This window comes from Thamnophis sirtalis, unplaced genomic scaffold (genome assembly GCF_051295495.1).
Source record: "Thamnophis sirtalis isolate CommonGarterSnake01/CBP01778 unplaced genomic scaffold, rThaSir2_p1.2 scaffold_2, whole genome shotgun sequence".
NCBI lineage: Eukaryota > Metazoa > Chordata > Lepidosauria > Squamata > Natricidae > Thamnophis > Thamnophis sirtalis.
Window position 1 is genome coordinate 73,009,904 of NW_028261382.1, and position 18,691 is coordinate 73,028,594.

Consider the following 18,691-nt stretch of genomic DNA (forward strand, 5'->3'; position numbering starts at 1 on the left):
CCATTAGGGGTAACAAGCATTTCTCCAAGGCCCTGCAGCAGACCCAAGCCTCCCAGCTGGTGACTCCTAAGGAGCCCTCCATGGAGGTTCCTCCTGCTCAGACACATCCCATTTCTGACAGTGAAGAGGAGGGCCAGGAATTTTCCCCCACGGCCTCCCTGGCCATTGCAGTTTCTCCAGGTGTTTCTATGACGGACCAGGTCGACCTTTTTGCCTGTCCTTCAGATCTGGAGGAAGGGCCAGTCGTGGGGCCCTTGGCCCCGCAGCAAGCGCCCCCCAAACCTGACCCTAGGGTTCGCCCCATTGAGGATCAGGGGCCCAACCTCTTAGCAGAAATGCAGGAGGTCATTAACAGAGCTATCTCCCAGGGCATTGAGGCAGGCATGCAGCAGAAGGGCAAGCGCACTTGCAAGACTCGGCATCTGCAGCCCCCAGAAGCTCCCAGAGCTGCTTCTTTCACCCAAGCTCCTCAGTCTCCCCATTCTTCTCTGGCCACCGAGGATATCCTTCCCAGGCAGGAAGCTGAGTTCTCTGGGGACAAGGGTGGCACTTCTGAAAAACCTACCTTTTCCTGTCTATTTAAGCTTGCCAACTTCAAAACCATTTTGGATAAGGCTAAGATAGCGACCCGCATGGGATCTATGCCCCCAGTTCAGGTGGTCAATGACCCAGATGACCTCTCTGGGGACCTCTTTGAGGAACTGGTGATGGCCCAAGAATAGTGGTCGGTTGGGGGGGCCCATTTCCACAATCAACTTGTTGGTGGTCTCTAACTGAAGCCGCTCACAGCATCAACTGGCTGGGACTTAGGGCTGTCCGGTTAGCTCTTCTCCACTTCCGGTCTGGCATCCAGGGGCGTCATGTGAGGGTGTTGACGGACAACGTCACGATGAAGGCGCACATCAACTGCCAGGGGGGCATGTGCTCCAGATCCCTGATGTTGGAGGCCGACAACCTGGGTCAGTGGGCGGAGAAACACCTCCTGTCCGTTCTGCTCGTGGCACTTCTGCTTCCTCCTATTCTTGTCATCCTGGACTTCCTGAGGACGGCCTTGACAAAGGTCTGGCGCCCAACACTCTTCGCCGTCAGGTGGCCGCAATTTCCACCATCCTGGCTCCAGACAAACAGTCCTCGCTCGGCCGTCATCCCACCATTCGCAGTTTTCTTAGGGGCGCGACTAACCTGAGGCCCCTTGTGGTTCAGATATCCAACTTGGGATCTCAGCGTGGTTCTGCGTGCCCTTATCGAGCCTCCATTTGAACCTCTCCGGATGGCCAGCATTAAACATTTGACATTTTAAACTGTTTTTTTCGTTGCCATCACCTCTGCGAGGCGTATCTCAGAGTTGGCTGCCCTGTCAGTTCGTGAGGACTTGTGCTTGATTCAACAGGACAGGAGGGGCCCTCAGACTGGACCCTTCATTCATCCCTAAGATTAACTCATGGTTCCACCGGGCTCAGGAGGTAATTCTCCCAGATTTCTGCCCATATCCCAGACATCCCAGGGAGAAATGATGGCACAAGCTGGATGTCCGCAGGACGCTCCGCAAGTATGTCAAGCACACAGCTAGTTTTCGTCGTTCTGAATCACTCTTCATTTCCCTCTAACCGGCTTCCCAGGGCAGGAAGGTATCCTCATCTACAATTGGTGGTGGCTTAGAGCCTGCATCGCCCTCACCCATGTACTGCAGTCCAAACCGGTACCTAGCCACATCACAGCACATTCTATTAGGAGCGCTGCCACCATGGCAGTCTGAGTGACCTGGGCACCGATTGAGGATATTTGCAGGGTGGCCACCTGGACCTCGTTATCTCCGTTTGTCCGGAATTATAAGTTGGACAAATTTGCTTCAGCGGAAGGGGCCTTTGGGAGGCGAGTTCTTCAGGGCATTCATACAAGCAGAGAGACCCTGACTGCAGCTGCTTCCCGCCCCAGTGACATTTAGCTTGGGTATGTCCCTTGCTTGGACTCTCCTGAACAGCGCCCTGGAAAATGACCATTGACTTACCTGAAGGGTTGTTTTTAGGGCACTGTGAAGGAGAGTCCACCCCACCCGGGGTCTAATTCCGCTGGTCTCAGTTTGGAAGTTTACAGTTCCCGTTAACTTGTTGTTTGTTGCATGTATATCGGATCCATTGTTGGACTTCTCAGCGCTCAACAGTTCCACGTCTTTATTGAAAAAATCTGAAGATAATCAGCACCAGAGGAGCACTGTTCCCTCTAAGGTGCGCGCCTGCGCGGCCGCGCACCTCGCAAGAAAAGCCCGCGCAGCAGATTCTATCTGCCGTGCAGAGTTTTCTGTAAAGCAAACGTGGGGAAGTTCTTTGCAGGCGCCTAGAACTGGCCGCCTGCAAAGGACCTCCCCAGACTTGTTTTGATGAGCCGCCAGTCCTCTTGCTTCTTCTCCTTCACCAGCAAAGCTCCCGCAGTGGTGCCTCTCCCTCCACGCGGAGCACCTGAGCTCGCCCCCGCGTTATCCCTCCCCCTTCCTCCTCTGCCGTGCTTTTGAGGCCGCGGGAGCTAGTAGGAAAGCGGCGGAGGTGGAGGCGGCGGCAGGGGTAACCCAGAGCCCAGCTGAGCTGAGGTGCTCCGAGCGGAGTCAGCTGGGCTCTGGGTTATCCCTGCCTCCACCTCCGCCGCTTTCCTACTAGCTCCCGCGGCCTCAAAAGCATGGCAGAGGAGGAAGGGGGAGGGATAATGCGGGGGCCAGCTCAGGTGCTCCGCGTGGAGGGAGAGGCGCAGCTGCCATGGGCGGGGACGCCAGCGGGAGCTTTGCTGGTGAAGGAGAAGAAGCAAGAGGACTGGCGGCTTTGAAATGCAACCCCCTGGTCCCGCCGGCCGCGGATTTGATTCGGCGTAAGTGGGGGCCGAACACATGCTGAGCCGACTTTGCGCAGTGAGGTGGAGTAATTCAAACCCCCCCAAAGAACGTTTTTGTGTGTGTGTGTGTGTGTGTGTGTGTGTGTGTGTGTGTGAGAGAGAGAGAGAGAGAGAGAGAATTGGATCAAAATTGGTGGCCAAAGGAGTGGAGGGAGGGAGGGAAGGGAGGAAGGAAGCCCTGCCCCCTGTGAAAAAAACTGAAGATGGAGCAGTGAAGGAATAAACCATAAAAGCAACAAACAGTTAATGCGTAAGTAAGCTGAGGAGCAAGTTCTCAACTAAGGAAGAAATATAAGAAAGAAATATAAAAAGCTCAATATGCCAAAACACTTATTTTAGTCTTCATTTAATTACTTGTATTGTAGTCTGATGTAACATCTTTTTAAAGTTAACGTTAGTTAGAAAAGATAGGGTACAAAACTTAAATAATAAAAAAATTGTACATTCATTTTGAAAAATAAATGCAAGACTTGATTAATTTCATATCTTTATTTAAAATAGTTTTGGCATGGCATATGATTTTATTGACTCAGTTGGAAATGATGTGGATGTTGTATCTGATTCTGAGGTATATATATTCTTAAGTAACATAACATATAGCATATTGTCCAAACTTGCTAGACTATTTAATTGATCTTACTACTTTAAAGGGGGAGAGTTTTTTATGTTGCATTTATATATTATATTTATTACATTTATATTCCACATTATATATTTGTATTGTTATTTTAGTGTATATTGTCAATTTCGATAGATATTATATTGATATATCAATACTGATTTTAATCATACTAAATAACAATTACTGCTGTTATTTATCAGCATTACATATTTACAGTTTTTAATATTGAGTTAGTCATATTTTAGAATAATAGCGTTATTTTTTAATAGGATAATTGGCAAAATCTAATTCACATGTGATGGGTTGCATTCCAAAGGAATGTGAGAGGACAGGTTGCCTGCAAAATGCCAGGACCCAGGACCCTGTTGGTGCCATGTCTCTCTCTAGCCAGTCTAACAATCTAAAAGCTGAGCAGAGAGCCTTTTTTTTTCAGGGTGAGGGGAAAAGTATAGTGTTTGAGTGGCACTTTTCATGTCTGGAATTCATCGGGCTGAAACCTCGCTCGCAATTGGCGCTTGACGCTTGGAAGGTTGCGCAAATGTCCAGCAGATGCGACAGCAGTTCAAACTGTGGCTCTCTTAGGTGCTCAGGCATGAAACTGTGCAGCTCACACACTATACTTTTCCGCTCACACTGGAAAAAAATTAGAGGGAACATTGCAGAGGAGTGGCTTAAAGTTTCAATTCAATTCTGGGCAGTTTGGCTGTATTTAACCCTTGCTTGGACTCTCCTTCGCAGCACCCTGAAAACGACCCTTCAGGTAAGTCAATGGTCATTCTCCGTGGTGGCCCCCTCTCTCTGGAACATCATCCTTGCAGAGATTAGAACAGCCCTCACTCTTAATACCCTTTTGGAAGGCGCTGAAGACCTGGTTCTGCCAGCAGGCCTGGGGAACCTAGAGCGGGATGGAGCCCATTAACTTTTTGAAATTGGTCTGGAAAGAGACAATGTTCAAAATTCCTCATGCTGGCTACAGAATTTGGGGAGTTGAAATCCATACATCCTAAATTTGCTGAGGTTGAGAAACATTGCCTTAAAGCAGTGATGGCTAACCTTTTTGGCATCGCGTGCCAAAAGCGGGGGGAGCACAGGGGGATCATGCGCAGATGTGCCCACACCCATAATTCCATGCGCGCAACCCCTGCCCTCCTCCCCTCCGCTTTTGGCATGGTGGACCCATTTTTTGCCCTCCCCAGGCTCCAGAGGTTTTCTAAGAGCCTGGGGAGGGCGAAAATACCCTTCCCCACCTCCATAGGCCCCCCAGAGGCTTCAGGAGGCTTCCCTGAAGCCTCTAGAGAGTGAAAAATGGCTGGAAATGAAGGCCGAAGTCAGCTGGCCAGCACACGCATTCGCACTGGAGCTGATAGGGCAATACCTCGTGTGCCCTAACAAATGACTCCACGTACTACCTGTGGCACGCGTGCCATAGGTTTGCCATCACCGCCTTAGAGAAATTGAATCCACACCTTAATTGTTGAATTTCCTTTTTTTAATCTTACCTTTTCCAGTGAATATATTGATACAATATTAAGATAGAAAGAATATAATCTCCCTGGCTGGAATCGAATCAATGTCATAACAGCAGTCGGTGATTTCACTGCCGAGTCATAAACTTGTCATTTCAGAGTTAGCTTTCTCTGATGCTTATGATGTGAGCATCTCTTTACATGAACCTTTTACCAGTCAGGTATCCTCCAAACCAAGGGTGTCAAACTCAAGGCCCTCAGGCCAGATCTGGCCCATGGGGCCAGTCTGGAAATAGGAAAGGACTGGCCTGCGGTGCCTCTGGCAGCCAAAATGGGATCTGGGGGGCTACATGCCCCCCTCCCACATTTTGGTCAGCAGGATGCTGCAAGAAGCCATCCAGGCCAAAAACTCCACACACACAGTCTCGCACTTCATTTTGGCCTGCAGGGTGCGTCCATCCCATCTTCCCCAGGCCAGCCCGCAGAGGAGAACTACAATGCTAATCCAGCCCTCAAAGAAATCCAGTTTGACACCCCTGCTCCAGACCATCCAAACTACAATTCCCACAAATTGGCTGCAGAAGTTGGGCATTGTATCCAAACACGTATTGAGAGCCTCAGATTAAATATCTTTTTCTTCTGCCCTAGGGACTGTAATAATCCACTGTCTCACAATTCCCATTAATCTAGAACTCTGCTCTAGCTTGCACCAGGTGCACATTTCTGCTCTGTTTGCCCCGTGAGGGAGCCAGGTATGCTGTCCCTATTGCCAGCGCTTGGGTTAGTCAAGGACTGGGTCGGTTGTCATGATTCCGGTGTGTGTGTATATGGAAAAAAACACGCTCCTCGTCCCCGAGCCTCTCCTCTGGAATCTTTTGGAACACCGTGTAGGGATTACACGTGGTTGCAAGCATCTGATTGCTGTGCCGTTCCAGCTGTGATGCAAGGCTATAAGCTATTGCAGTCAAAAGCTTGTTGGAGACTGCCTGGAGGTGAGTCTCTCTCCAGGGCCTTTTTTTTTTTTTTGCTTCTGCCTCTTAATTGTCAGCGGGAACTTCTTGGACGGGAGTTCCAGCTCTGGATTCCATTCCCATGTGATTTCTGTTTATCTAATGTTCGCTGTGAGTAAAATGCAGAGTTTTCTATAAAGGGAGCTAAAAAATTTTTTATCAGGAGTGAAGCGTTTCATGGATTATTAGTCTGTACTTTTACATTACGTTCAGCCATGTCTAGAAATGTTTTAAAGGAGGATTTCCCGATCAATTCATTTGGGTTCAGATTCAGCATGTGTGGATTATGTGCACTTTTGGGGTTTTTTTTAAAATGTATTTAACTATTCCATGTACATCTTTCCTATTGGTTAGCGTACTTTCTCTGGGCAGTCTTTGTAGAAGGAAAAAAGGGAATAGCAACTTTGAAAATGCCTGGTTTGTGACAACGTCTGTGATTCAGTGGTGTGGCGTGCTAGTGTTTTCAATGTATTCTGGTGGCTTAGAACACAGATCCCTTCACCTCTTTTCTCAGGATTGTTCCCTCCACATAATTTCCTCAATACCGTCAAACAATTTACTACGTCTGTATTGCTATTACTATTAGTCTTCTCATCATTCCTATCACCCATCTCCTCCCACTTATGACTGTATGACTGTAACTTCATTGCTTGTATCCTTACGATGTATATCGATTGTTTCCTAGGATGATTTGATTGCTTATTTGTACCCTAAGACTTTCATTAAGTGTTGTACCTTATGATTCGTGACGAATGCATCTTTTCTTTTATGTACACTGAGAGCCTATGCACCAAAGACAAATTCCTTTTGTGTCCAATCATACTTGGCCAATAAAGAATTCTATTCTATTCTTATTCTGTTCTCTATTCGAATTTGAATTCTATTTTTATTCTATTCTAATCTAATCTGATCCACAGTCCTCTTCTGAGACCACCAGGAAAAGATCTTAATGCAAGGCATCATTGCATCAGATCTATCTAGAAAATGGGTCTCCCCAGGAATTCTGGGAGTTGAAAGTCCGCCAGGCTTAGCGTTCCCAAGGCTGGACACCCCTGATCTAGAAAATAGAATAGAAATAGAATAGAATAGAATAAGTATAGGGAACAGAATAAGAATAGAATGGGGCTTTTTAATGCTTTGAGGGAGTGTGTTTCACTCATGTCCATACAGTTTGCCTTAGTGACTTTTTCTTTTTAAAGATTTTACAGTATTTTAAAAAAGTAGATAATACCTTCTGTTGTTGATCAGCAATCTAAAGTTGTGGTCATGCCTTGAAAAATAGTCCTGGGAAATAATCTCTATCGATCTTCTGAAGCTGCTGCCCTCTAGAATTTTTTGTACTGATTAGGATTCCGTTGGTACTGTGACAGCCTGCCAGTATAACAATTAGTCACTTTCGCCATTTTGGCATGCCAGTTTCCTTCTGTCAAATAGCTTCCCCAAATTAAGGGGAGATTCTTCCTTTTAAGACCACAGATGAGTAACATAAATACCGCTGAGTACTTAAGCTAGGAAGACTCCTTGTGAATCCTTGGATATTAAAAGGGTTCTTCAGTTCTAAGCAGACCTTACTAAGCTTGTGACCTGCTTTGCTTATCCCTGATTTTTACCTTTGCTGCCTTTTGAGTGAGAAACTGCTGCCAGCGTCTGTTCTTGTAGAAGTGTGTCAGGGTTCCAAAAAACACCCCCAACTAAATAAAACTCCCAAGTTCCACTTTATTAGAGATGTCACATTGGCACATTTGGGAAAACCCGAATCTGAAAGCTTCCCGGTTTTCCCACCCAGTTGAAAGTTCAAGATGCTGCCCCAACACCCACACATCCATCACATGGTCCAATCTTATACTGCCACAAAGACAGATTCCTCCCATCTACATATGGCCAGGTGCAAAGACAAAAGCGACCTTGACTTTCTAAGAATGTTGTTAGGGCTACACATCACCCAACTCTGTATAATCCCCCCTCCCATTTTCCCACAGTAGAAAGTGTGGCAGGCCTGAAACCCAAAAAGAAAAGATGGTTTGCAGGTCTGACAAAGTGGTGATGTGGCCCCACAGTACTTCCTTTGTAGTTGCACTGAGATTTTCATTGGTGGTTGTTTTTTTCCTTTCTCTTTCCACAGGTAGCAACTGGGATACGGGAACGCTGGACTTTTAAGAGCATCTTCCATGGACAAGAGGACATCTCGCAGCTTTCGGTGGTGGATGGCATCTAGAAGGATTTTTGCCACAAGTTTCCCGGGAGAACCAGAGCTGGCTCTTGTGTCCTGAGGGCAAGAGCTCTAGTTTTGCAAAGCGCCAGCTTTTCTGCCAATGCAGAACAAGAGAAGGAGCACATCTCGTTCTTGCAAAGTGACGTTGTGTTCTTCCGAAAACTCAAACAAGACTTCTGCAGGCATTTGGAGAGCTGTTTTTGGCCACGCTTCTCCCTGCCCTTCCAGTGGCTTGTGCAACGACACGTTGTGTAACCATCTTACCCCTAGCCAGTCTTCCCAGTCTCTGTTTGTACTTTGGCCTCTTTCCAGAGTAGATCATGGAGGTTCTTGGCCACCCCAGGCCCACCAGAAGCAGGGTGTAAACTCTGAAATGGCCCCTGTGATAGGCCAGAGACCTGCTATACACTCAAGGTTGTTATTGGTGGACAGGGGAACGGACTGACTGCCTGCTCAGGGCAGCTTCTTCCTGCCTCAGGAATTTGCAGGGCACTGGCCTAGCGTGGCCCAGCCTGCCCTCTTTCCCCCTTCATCATGTTTCTACTGCTGCCCTTTGACAGTTTGGTAGTTAACCTCTTAGGCATTTCCCTGACCGTCCTCTTCACTCTGCTTTTGGTCTTCATCATTGTACCAGCCATCTTTGGAGTTTCCTTCGGCATCCGCCGTCTCTACATGAAAACCCTTCTACAGATCTTCCAGGTGAGTTCACCCTGCTTTGACATTCCTGGGGGGGCTTGGGGGGAGCCAACCTGAGGCTGGGTTGTGCCAGCAACCAGCACAAAATGAATGAATCAGCTCTTGCAACACAGGTCTTGTATGCTGGATTAGGAAACAGGGAGTTTTAGGAAAGTCCAGCTGTACCATGGGTTGACAGCGTCCCTGGAAGTTGTGACGTAAGGACAAATGAAAATGTCCCTGGCAGGCAGGTGCAGGGTGTTGCTTAACCATTAACATTTCCCCTGCATGGGGATTACTTTCAGGTCAGAATGAAGTAGCAGCCGTACAGATAGTAGCCAACAGCAGCTCTTCTACAGCTCAAATTCGGACTTCAGTTGTTCTGATCTAGGCTTCCCAAGAGCATGAAGCAAATTTCTTGTCCTGACAAAAAACCCTTTTATTAATTTCCTGTGAATTCTGCTCATTCACATCCAGCAAAGTCTTTCAAGGGAGGATTTACAGTCACAGACCTTATCTGGCTTGGAGAGCTGCCGGGCCGATACCTGCAAAACTGGCAAGGGGTCTCAAGAGAGTTACGAACCAATTAAGCGAACTAATTGTCTCCTGCAAACTCCCCTTTCGCTCATTTATTATTTCCTCTGGGAGAGGCCATTCACCATCCATCTGTGGCCTTACTCCCGAGTCGACCCCTGTTCTTTAGCTGTTCCCTTCGTCTGGCAACTCTGCGCATGTGCACACTGGGAACAGGCTCCAGCTGTTCAGCTGCCTCCTCCCTAATGTCTGACTCTGAAGGCAGCTGATAACTGGCAGACGGCTCTGGCCTCCTCACTGCCTCCCAACACCGAGCCCTCCTCAGAACCTTCCCCAGACTCCAGGACTGGCCCATGTTCCTCTCCCAACCTCCACACTTGGCGCTGGCGGGCCACAACGCTGATGTAGACCAAAAAGGAAGACAGTGGGCAGTCATAAGCTGGCCTCATAACCATATTCTCCCCCCTCCAATCACTTTTCAATGATGGAAATAACTTCCCTTTTTTTTCCATTTTTCACTTTCTGGAGGGCTGCCTCGCCCGAAAACTGAATGCACAACCTGGGACACCCATTACCACTGTTCATTAATTCTACCAGAGCCTTGCTTGGTGCAGTTGCACAAACAGCTGCACCTAGGAAACCAGTTGCTGGGAAATTACCTATCCCTTTTCCTTTCTTATTCCTCCAAAGCCCTCATTTCATCCAACATCAGAATACGTATGACAGTTGCAAATCTTAACTTAAAATATGGTTTATTACTTCAGTTTCCTTACTGTTCATTATTTTTGAAATTGTCTAAAATCAAATCATTGTACTGTATAATAGATCATGTCAAAAGCAGGTCCTGTTAATAGGTTAACAGTAATAAAGTATGGAAAAATAAAAAAATAAGATGACGTTATTAAAAGTTAGATAGCAGGGTGCTTTTAGAGATTTTCTTTGGTTTCCTTTGAAAGGAAGTTGTGAAAGCAGTATCTTATACATCTTTAAAAGAAAAATCATTAGGGCACTTGTGGGTCAGTGTTTCCATGCACAACAACTTCAAAATCCCTTTCATGGCCTGGCCCACCTTAGTTCAGATTCTTACCAGCTTGTTGTGATTGTTTAAACAAGTACAAATTATAAGTACAATTACTTTTTTATTATCCACGTAGAACCCAGTTCTCCATTTTAGTGTCCACCTTTTTACATTGTAAAGAGATAATTTAGGAACCTGTCATTTTTGTTTGTACCACTCCAGATAATAGAATAGAATAGCATAGCATAGATGAATATGAATAGGATAGAAAACAATGGAATAGAATAGAATAGAATTCTTTATTGGCCAAGTGTGATTGGGCACACAAAGAATTTGTCTGGTGCAGATGCTCTCAGGGTACATAAAAGACAAGATACATTTGTCAAGAATCATAAGCTAGAACACTTAATGATAGTCGTAGGGTACAAATAAGCAATCGGGAAACAATATTAATATAAATCGTAAGGATACAACCAACCAACCAAGTTACAGTCCTAAGTGGGAGGAGATAGGTGATAGGAACAATGAGAAGACCAATAGTAATAATGCAGCCTTAATGAATGGTTTGACAGTGGTGAGGGAATTATTTATTTCAGCAGAGTGGTGGCTTGGGGAAAAAACTGTTCTTGTGTCTAGTTGTCTTGGTGTGCAGTGCTCTATAGCGTCATTTCGAGGGTAGGAGTTGAAACAATTTATGTCCAGGATGTGAGGGGTCTGTTAATATTTTCACAGTTCTCTTTTTGACTCGTGCAGTGTACAGTATTCCATGTTAAGAAGAGCAAATAAATAAATACCCCTTTAAAAATTCCAACTTTGGTGATTGTTCCTAAAATTGCCCAGCTGAACTAGGTCTTACTTCTTATCTTCTTGTGCTATGCGTCCTTTTGCGTCACTTGTGCAATGCAACAATGACTGGAAAATCTTCCATAGTTATCTCTCTAGCTACCACAAGCATTGCTTGTGTTCTTTTTCTCCTAGCCCAACTTGTTTTTCCTTCTTTTCAACGTGAAAGTAGAGTGTGTGAAGGAATAGGATTCTGCACTTTTCTCCATAGTGAGGGGGGAGGAGTATCCAGGATGGGTTTGACCTTATCCTCTCGTGATTGGTTTGAGTCAGATAAGCTCTTTGGGCTCCGCCCCCTGGAGGTGAGCCTGCCCAGTTTTCTGACTCAAAACGATCGTGAGATGTTGCTCATTCGAGAGCTCCAGGAATTTACTAGGATCTAAAGGAAAATTCATTTGGACCCGTCGAGTTTTGCCTCCCTGCTTCACTCCTCCTGCAGGATTGGGTCTGCCACTAGCCCCCCTGGGGCGGCAGGCTGCCCTGGACACTGAGGACATCCGAAGACTCTCAGTGAGGAGCTTGGCCAGGCAGCAGAAGGAAGGGCAAAAGCCTCTAGCAGGCAGCCCCTAACCAGGAGGACGGGCAAAAGCCTCTAGCAGGCAGCCCTAGCAGCTGAGGCTTGTAAGAGCTGGAGATTTGACTCACCCCAATCAAGGGAAAGGTTGCACCTCTCCAGACCTCCAGTAATTTTCAAAGGATTAAAGAAAATAAACTTGGACCCGGCGAACCCTGCCTCCCTTCATCGCAGCCTCCTCCTGCAACGACCGGATTGCCACAAGCCCTCTGGGGCGGCACGCTGCCCTGGCCATTGAGTGAGGTGGAGTCACTCTGTGAGGACCGTTGCCGGGCAAGCAGGAGAACCGGGCACACATGCCTCCTAGAGGCAGCCCTTGATGAGAGGCTTCTCAGGAGCAGAAGCGCTCCTCCGCTCCCCTCAGCCACGAGGGTTTTTTAAAAAAAAAAAAAAAAAAAAAAGGAAAACCTGTGCTGGCAGCTATCACCAGTGGACAAGGTGAGAGCCGGAAAGGCTCTAAAACAGCTGCGGGAGATGAGCGGCAACCGCATGGCAAGCTTGAAAAGGCAAAAGCCATTCCCATGTGCTCCAGCAAAGAGGAGCCTTTTGAATTTGGAGCCGGGGGCCATCTTGAAGCCACGTGGCCAAGATGGCGGCCCCCAGCAGCTCAGGAGGCCGGCAGGACAACAACCACCACTTGAGGAGACCTACAAAGGTGAGAGCCGATCGCAGAGGCATTAGCCAAGAGCGAGGGAGGCAGCAAAGGGGGGGGGAGACAAAAAGGAGTTAAAGAGGCAGGTGGTGGATCACCCCCCCCCCCAAGCCGGAAGAACCACCCCCCCCACCTTTCTGGCTGCCAAGTAACAGGAGAAGGCTTCCTCCATAAGAACATTCTCCTTTAATTAGGAGGCTGATCGACATCCCTAGCAAGCTGGGTTTGTCATGGCTATTTCTTGATTCCCCCTTAAGAAAACTCTCCTTTAATTAGGAGACAGAGGGGGGGGGGGCGAGAGGCTGACCGGCATCCAGCAAGCTCTGTTTGCCATGGCTATTTCTTGATTCCCCCTTAAGGAAACACTCCTTTAATTAGGAGACAGAGGGGGGGGCGAGAGGCTGACCGGCATCCAGCAAGCTCTGTTTGTCATGGCTATTTCTTGATTCCCCCTTAAGAAAACTCTCCCTTAATTAGGAGACAGAACGGGAGAGGCGAGAGGCTTACTGGCCCCAGTAGCAAAAACTGTGTTTTGTTTTGTTAATCCCAAGCCGGCAGCCCGCTGCAGCCTGGAAAAACGCAGGGGGGGGGGGAGAATATTCAGCCCAGCTGCTAAAGTGCAGCTCCCAATGGAGCCCCCAATCAGGTTACTGAAGACCTTCCAAGGGTGGGGGTGACTAGGCAAACGGCTAATGCAATACAATACAATACTATGCAATACAATAGCAGAATGGGAAGGAACCTGCAGGCTTTCTAGCTCAATCCCCTGCCCAGGCAGGATATCCTATACCATCTCAGACAAATGGCTTCCTATGGTTGATTAGGCTGACTCTGTAAACCACCTAGAGAGGGCTGAAAGCCCTATGAAGCGGTATATAAATCTAACTGCTATTGCTATTGTCATTGCCACCCAACAGCCTCTTAAAAACTGTTGGGGCTCTCACAATGTCTGGAGGCAGGCTGTTCCACTGATTAATTGTTCTAACTGTCATGAAATTTCTCCTCAGCTCTAGGTTGCTTCTCTCCTTGTTTAGTTTCCACCCATTGCTTCTTGTTCTGCACTCAAGTGCCTTAGAGGATAGTCAGGCAGCCTCCTCTCTGTGGCAACCCCAGAGATATTGGAACACTGCTATCACGTCTCCCCTAGTCCTTCCTTCCAGTAGACTAGACCTACCCAGTTCCTGCAACCGTTCTTCATAGGCTTTAGTCTCCAGTACCCTGATCCCCTGTTGCCTTCTCTGCACTCTCCTTAAGAGTCTCCACATCTCTTCTACATCATGGGGACCAAACTGAGTGCAGAATTCCAAGTGTGGCCTCCCAAGACCTTAAAAAGTGGGATTAACACTTCACGGGAGATTGATTCTAGTCCTCTGTTTATGAAGCCAAAAACTGTGTTGCTCTCCTGGCAGCTGTTGCACACTGCTGACCCACATTAAAGGGGTTGTCCACTAGGACTCCCAAGATCCCTTTCACAGTTACTACTGTGGAGCAGGGTATCCTGTACCTGTGCACTTCACCTTCATTGCCTAAAGGTAGAACATTACTTCCTTGAATCCCATTTTCCTAGGTAGTGCCCAATGTTCAAGGGTATCAAGATCCTTCTGTAGCTTTAGCCTGTATTCTGAAGTGTTGGCTATTCCGGCCAGCCGGGGGTTCATCTGCTAACCTGATGACCCCCCCCCCCCTCATCAGCCGTTAACAAACAAAGAGCTAACAGTCATTCCGGCTCCTTCTTATGACCGCTTGAGATAACAGCAGTTCTTAAAGGAACAGTACTACTATCATGGCATATATTTTGCTATCCCAAATGTTAGCTTACACACCTAACACCCTCATTCAAATCACTGATGAAGAGGTTGAAGAGTACTGGGCTCAACACTGGACCTTGGGAGACTCCCTGCACTCTTCCCTCCATGAAGAGGCAGTTCCACTGAGGAGTACAGGTGGGTACACCAGTTACCAAGGCACCTGGGGTGACTAGGTCTAACCCACATTCTTCTACTTACCTAATAGTAGGTTATGGTCTACCTTATCAGGACTTGCTGAAGTCCAAGTTAACTATATCAATGGCATTCCTATGGTCCACTAGGGTTGCCACCGTAATCTAATATGGCCAGTCTGGTATGATGTGTTTTTGACAAACCCATGTGGGCCTTGGGCTCTCGAGACGGTTTTTTCTTCCTTTCTGAAGGGGGGGGGAAATCATATCAGCAATTCTATAGTGGTTCTCCAGCACTCCAGGATCTCTGATAGATATAGTTTCAGTTGTTTGGAGAATTTGTCCGCCAGCTCCTTCAGACCCCTGGGTGTAACCCACCCGGTCCTGGGAATTGGACCTTGCCTAAGATAGACAGGCTACCATTCTTCCCTATCTCATCTTGGGTTCCTAATCTGAATTTGGGATGCTGTTCTTGATAGGTTGGATTGTTTATCCCTTCGGGTAAAGACAGATGCCAAGCACGAGTTAAATAGTTCGGCTTACCCCTGCTGCTTGTCACCTTCGGGCCCCTTCTCCCAGCAAGGGACCAATCGTTTTCTTTAATCCTTTTTGGTTTTATCAGGCGGGAAGATGCCCCCTTTTGTATTTTATTCTATTTCATTATTATTATTGTGGTTGTGGTTCTTGTTGTTATTATTATTAATTTACCTTTGTGGCAGGCCTTTATTGTGAGCCTTAGCTCCCCTCACTCCATCTTTACACTCTAGTGGCCACCCATTAAACTCCGTCTGTGTTTACATTCTGAATATCTCTGCGCTAATCCTAGCCATAGAATCATAGCACCCTTATGGCTGGGGGGGGGGGGAGAAAAAGGGTCAGACAGGCTGGTCCCCATGCCAGAACCCACCACAAACTCAGAATGGGATGCCCGACTATGAGAGATCGCAGAAGCACCTCAGATAGCCTATGAATTTAGACAACATTCGCTGAGGGCAGAACATACAGCAGGGGTGGGTTCATCAGAGCCGGCTGGCTCAACCGGACCAAGGGGACAACTTGGAGCGGAAGCTGCAGCCAGTTGACCGCTTGGCGGTGGAGCGGAGCATCCTGAGGAAAGACCTCTTCCCCCCCAGGGTGATAAGGACTATCCAGGCCGCCCGCAGGCCCTCCACAGAGCGCATCTATGGCTCCACGTGACGGGCCTTTGACTCTTGGTGCAACTCCCCGGGGTCCAACCCCATCCAGGCTTCGGTGCCTCAGGCTCTGGACTTCCTCCAGGCGGGCCTGGATAGAGGGGTAGCTCCTAACACAATTAGGAGACAGGTCTCAGCCATCTCATCAGTTCTCCCGTGTGGCAGAAATCAGTGCCTGACACACCATCCCATGGTCAGGCAATTCCTTAAGGGGGCCTCCAACCTCAGACCACCCACGGTACACAGGTACCCTTCCTGGGATTTACACAGGGTATTGGACGCTCTAACGGGTGCCCCATTTGAGCCATTACAAGCAGTTTCCCTTAAGTTCTTGACCCTGAAGGTGGCTTTCCTGGTGGCCATCACTTCCGCCAGGCGGATATCCGAACTGCAGGCGCTGTCCACCAGGGAGGATCTCTGTGTCTTCCACCAAGATAGGGCGGTGTTACGGCTGGATCCATCCTTCATTCCCAAGGTGTGCTCCTGCTTCCATCGAGCCCGGGAACTGATTTTGCCCAACTTCGGTCCAGATCCTTCTCACCCATTGGAGAGGAAGTGGCACACTCTGGACGTTAGGAGGGCTCTGAGGATTTTCCTCAGGAGAACCAGGCCAAACAGGAAATCCGAAGCCCTGTTTGTCTCCTTCCAACCAGGATCCCTGGGTAATAAGGTAACTTCCACCACTATCGGCAGGTGGCTGCGAACCTGCATTGCCACTGCTTACCAATCGCAGGGGTTACGGACACCAAATCATATCACAGCCCACTCCACACGGAGTGCAGCCACATCCACGGCCTGGGCCACACAAGCATCCCTGGCCGAAATCTGCAGGGCAGCCACGTGGGCTTCCCCCTCTCCCTTTGTTAGGAACTATAAGTTGGACCCCTTTGCCTCGGCAGAGGCCTCGTTCGGCCGCAGGGTGTTGCAGGCGGTTCACAGGGCTGGACCCATGCCTCAACAGGCCTGAGTGGGGGACATATGGTCTCAGGGATCTCCCTCCCTAGGGACGCGCAGGCTTTGGTACGTCCCATCCTGGATACTCCTCCCCCCTCACTATGGAGAAAGGGCGTTGGTACTTACCTGATACGCCTCTTCTCATAGTGGGGGGAGGAGTATCCAGTCCCTCCCTGACTAGGTCTGTACAACTAAGTGTTATGTTCATTGTTATATTGTTATTGAATTATTGATGTTGAAGACAAAAAAAAAAAAAAAAAAAAAAAAACACCTGAATCAAGAGTCTGGAGTGAATGATGCAACGAGTCGGAGAGAGCTTTTCGTCATAAAACTGGGCAGGCTCACCTCCAGGGGGCGGAGCCCAAAGAGCTTATCTGACTCAAACCAATCACGAGAGGATAAGGTCAAACCCATCCTGGATACTCCTCCCCCCACTATGAGAAGAGGCGTATCAGGTAAGTACCAACGCCCTTTTTCGTTAGGTATCTATTTCGTATTTCCTCCAGGAGTTCCAGGTATCATCCCTTGCTTTGTGTATTACGGTGTAGGCATGGCTGTGCGTCTAAGGTTCTTGCTTAGGTCAGATGGGGAGTAAGCAAGTAATAGGAGGCAACCTTAGGAGTGAGCCTGACCTTTATATAATAATGCAATGATAGGTTAGTTTCTAGGAATTGCTTTCAGGAGGCAATGTAGATGTTGCAATGTGAAATGAAGGAGTTTGGGCCCAAACGAAAACAACCCAGAGAGGGACCAAGAAGGGAAAGGGGTAGGAGAGGACTGCATGCCCAGGATATTCTGAATCAGCCAGGTAGAAATGCCTCTTCTGCTGTCCCCAAGGGTGCTTTTTTTCAAGAGACAACTGGACTTTCTGGTTTTTCTTTGAAGACGTTTCGCTTCTCATCCAAGAAGTTTCTTCAGCTCTGTATGAGAAGCGAAACGTCTTGAAGGAAAAATCAGAAAGTCCAGTTGCCTCTTGGAAAAAGCACTTTTGGGTGACTGAGAATCTCTATAGACTTTTAGCTACACAAGTTGGCATGAACACCCTTGGAATGGTGCGGGAGTAGGAATGGATTTCCAGAGGGAAAAAATTGCAGACTACAGGAACCATTTGCATCGGGTGACCCTGAGGACACCGATAAACCTCCAAGTGGACTCAAGGACTCTCTAAAAGGATGCAATGACCAGCTGTCTGCAAGGAATATAAATCCTTTCATTCCCCACCATCCAGTCAGAGCTGAAGAAGCTTCTTGGATTAGAAGCGAAACATCTTTAAAAGAAAAAAACCAGAAAGTCCAGTTGCCTTTTGAAAAAAGCACCTTTGGGACAACCATGACCTGGAGGACTGAGCATCTCCACATTTGCCTCTTCTGCTGCACCTTGTGGGCACCTTCCCTTCCTTTTTCAGCCTGGTGGGTAGGCAGCCTGTCTGACTCCAGATACAGAGGTTAAGGCAGGCAGGAACTCCAGCCCCACCTACCATGGCAGGATTTCCTGCAGATTATTCTGCAGCTTGGCAGCCGCTTTCATCATAGAGTCTGGCTTTTCCTCCCTAGATCTTCCTGGGATTTGCGTTTCAATTACGATTTTTTTTAAAATCCTTTTTATGACTCCCAAGCCAGCACTTTCTGTTTCTTAGACCTCTCGTCTAATTAGGTGGAAGCTGCCTCAAGCTTCTATTCTTATAATCTGGTTTTGGACATTGTTTTCCCTGTCTCATTCCATGCCTTTATCTTGTCAAGATTTTAGATGCTGCCAAAAGGAAGATTGTTAGAGTGGAATAGACCAAAAAAAAAGCAAATAAAACTTGCAGGTCACCAACAAACAACAATAAATATCTCCATTGTCATCTGAACCAGCCAAGTTTTTTTTTTAAGAAATCCATGGTCAAGATTTAAACAGAGCCACTGGAAAGCTTTCTCTTGGCCCAAGCAGTCTCAAAGAGCACGTTTTCGCTATCCACAAGCAAAGTTAATTGTTTCAGATGGTGGCTGTGTCCTCCACCCACATAACATAAAATGCAGCTTGATTTCCCCCACTCGAAGGGCTAGATAAGAATAAAGAGAGAAGAGACAGAGATAAGGTGGCAGGAAGAGCTGTTCTATGCCAAAGACTTCTGGTC

The 18,691-nt window shown here is 47.7% G+C and overlaps 1 protein-coding gene across 2 annotated transcripts in view; it reads left to right on the forward strand.

The window, feature by feature from the left end:
* GPAT4 (glycerol-3-phosphate acyltransferase 4) overlaps nt 1-18,691 on the forward strand; it is a 44,467-nt gene that overhangs the window by 10,410 nt on the left and 15,366 nt on the right. The window contains exons 1-2 of one of the 2 annotated variants that reach the window (XM_087706086.1): nt 6,005-6,089; nt 8,101-8,889. In XM_087706086.1, coding sequence (XP_087562212.1) covers nt 8,725-8,889 — 165 coding nt within the window. In that variant the 5' untranslated portion in view covers nt 6,005-6,089; nt 8,101-8,724. Of the gene's footprint in view, nt 1-6,004; nt 6,090-8,100; nt 8,890-18,691 lie in introns of those variants that run through there. The other variant, XM_014056262.2, reaches the window with a different exon arrangement.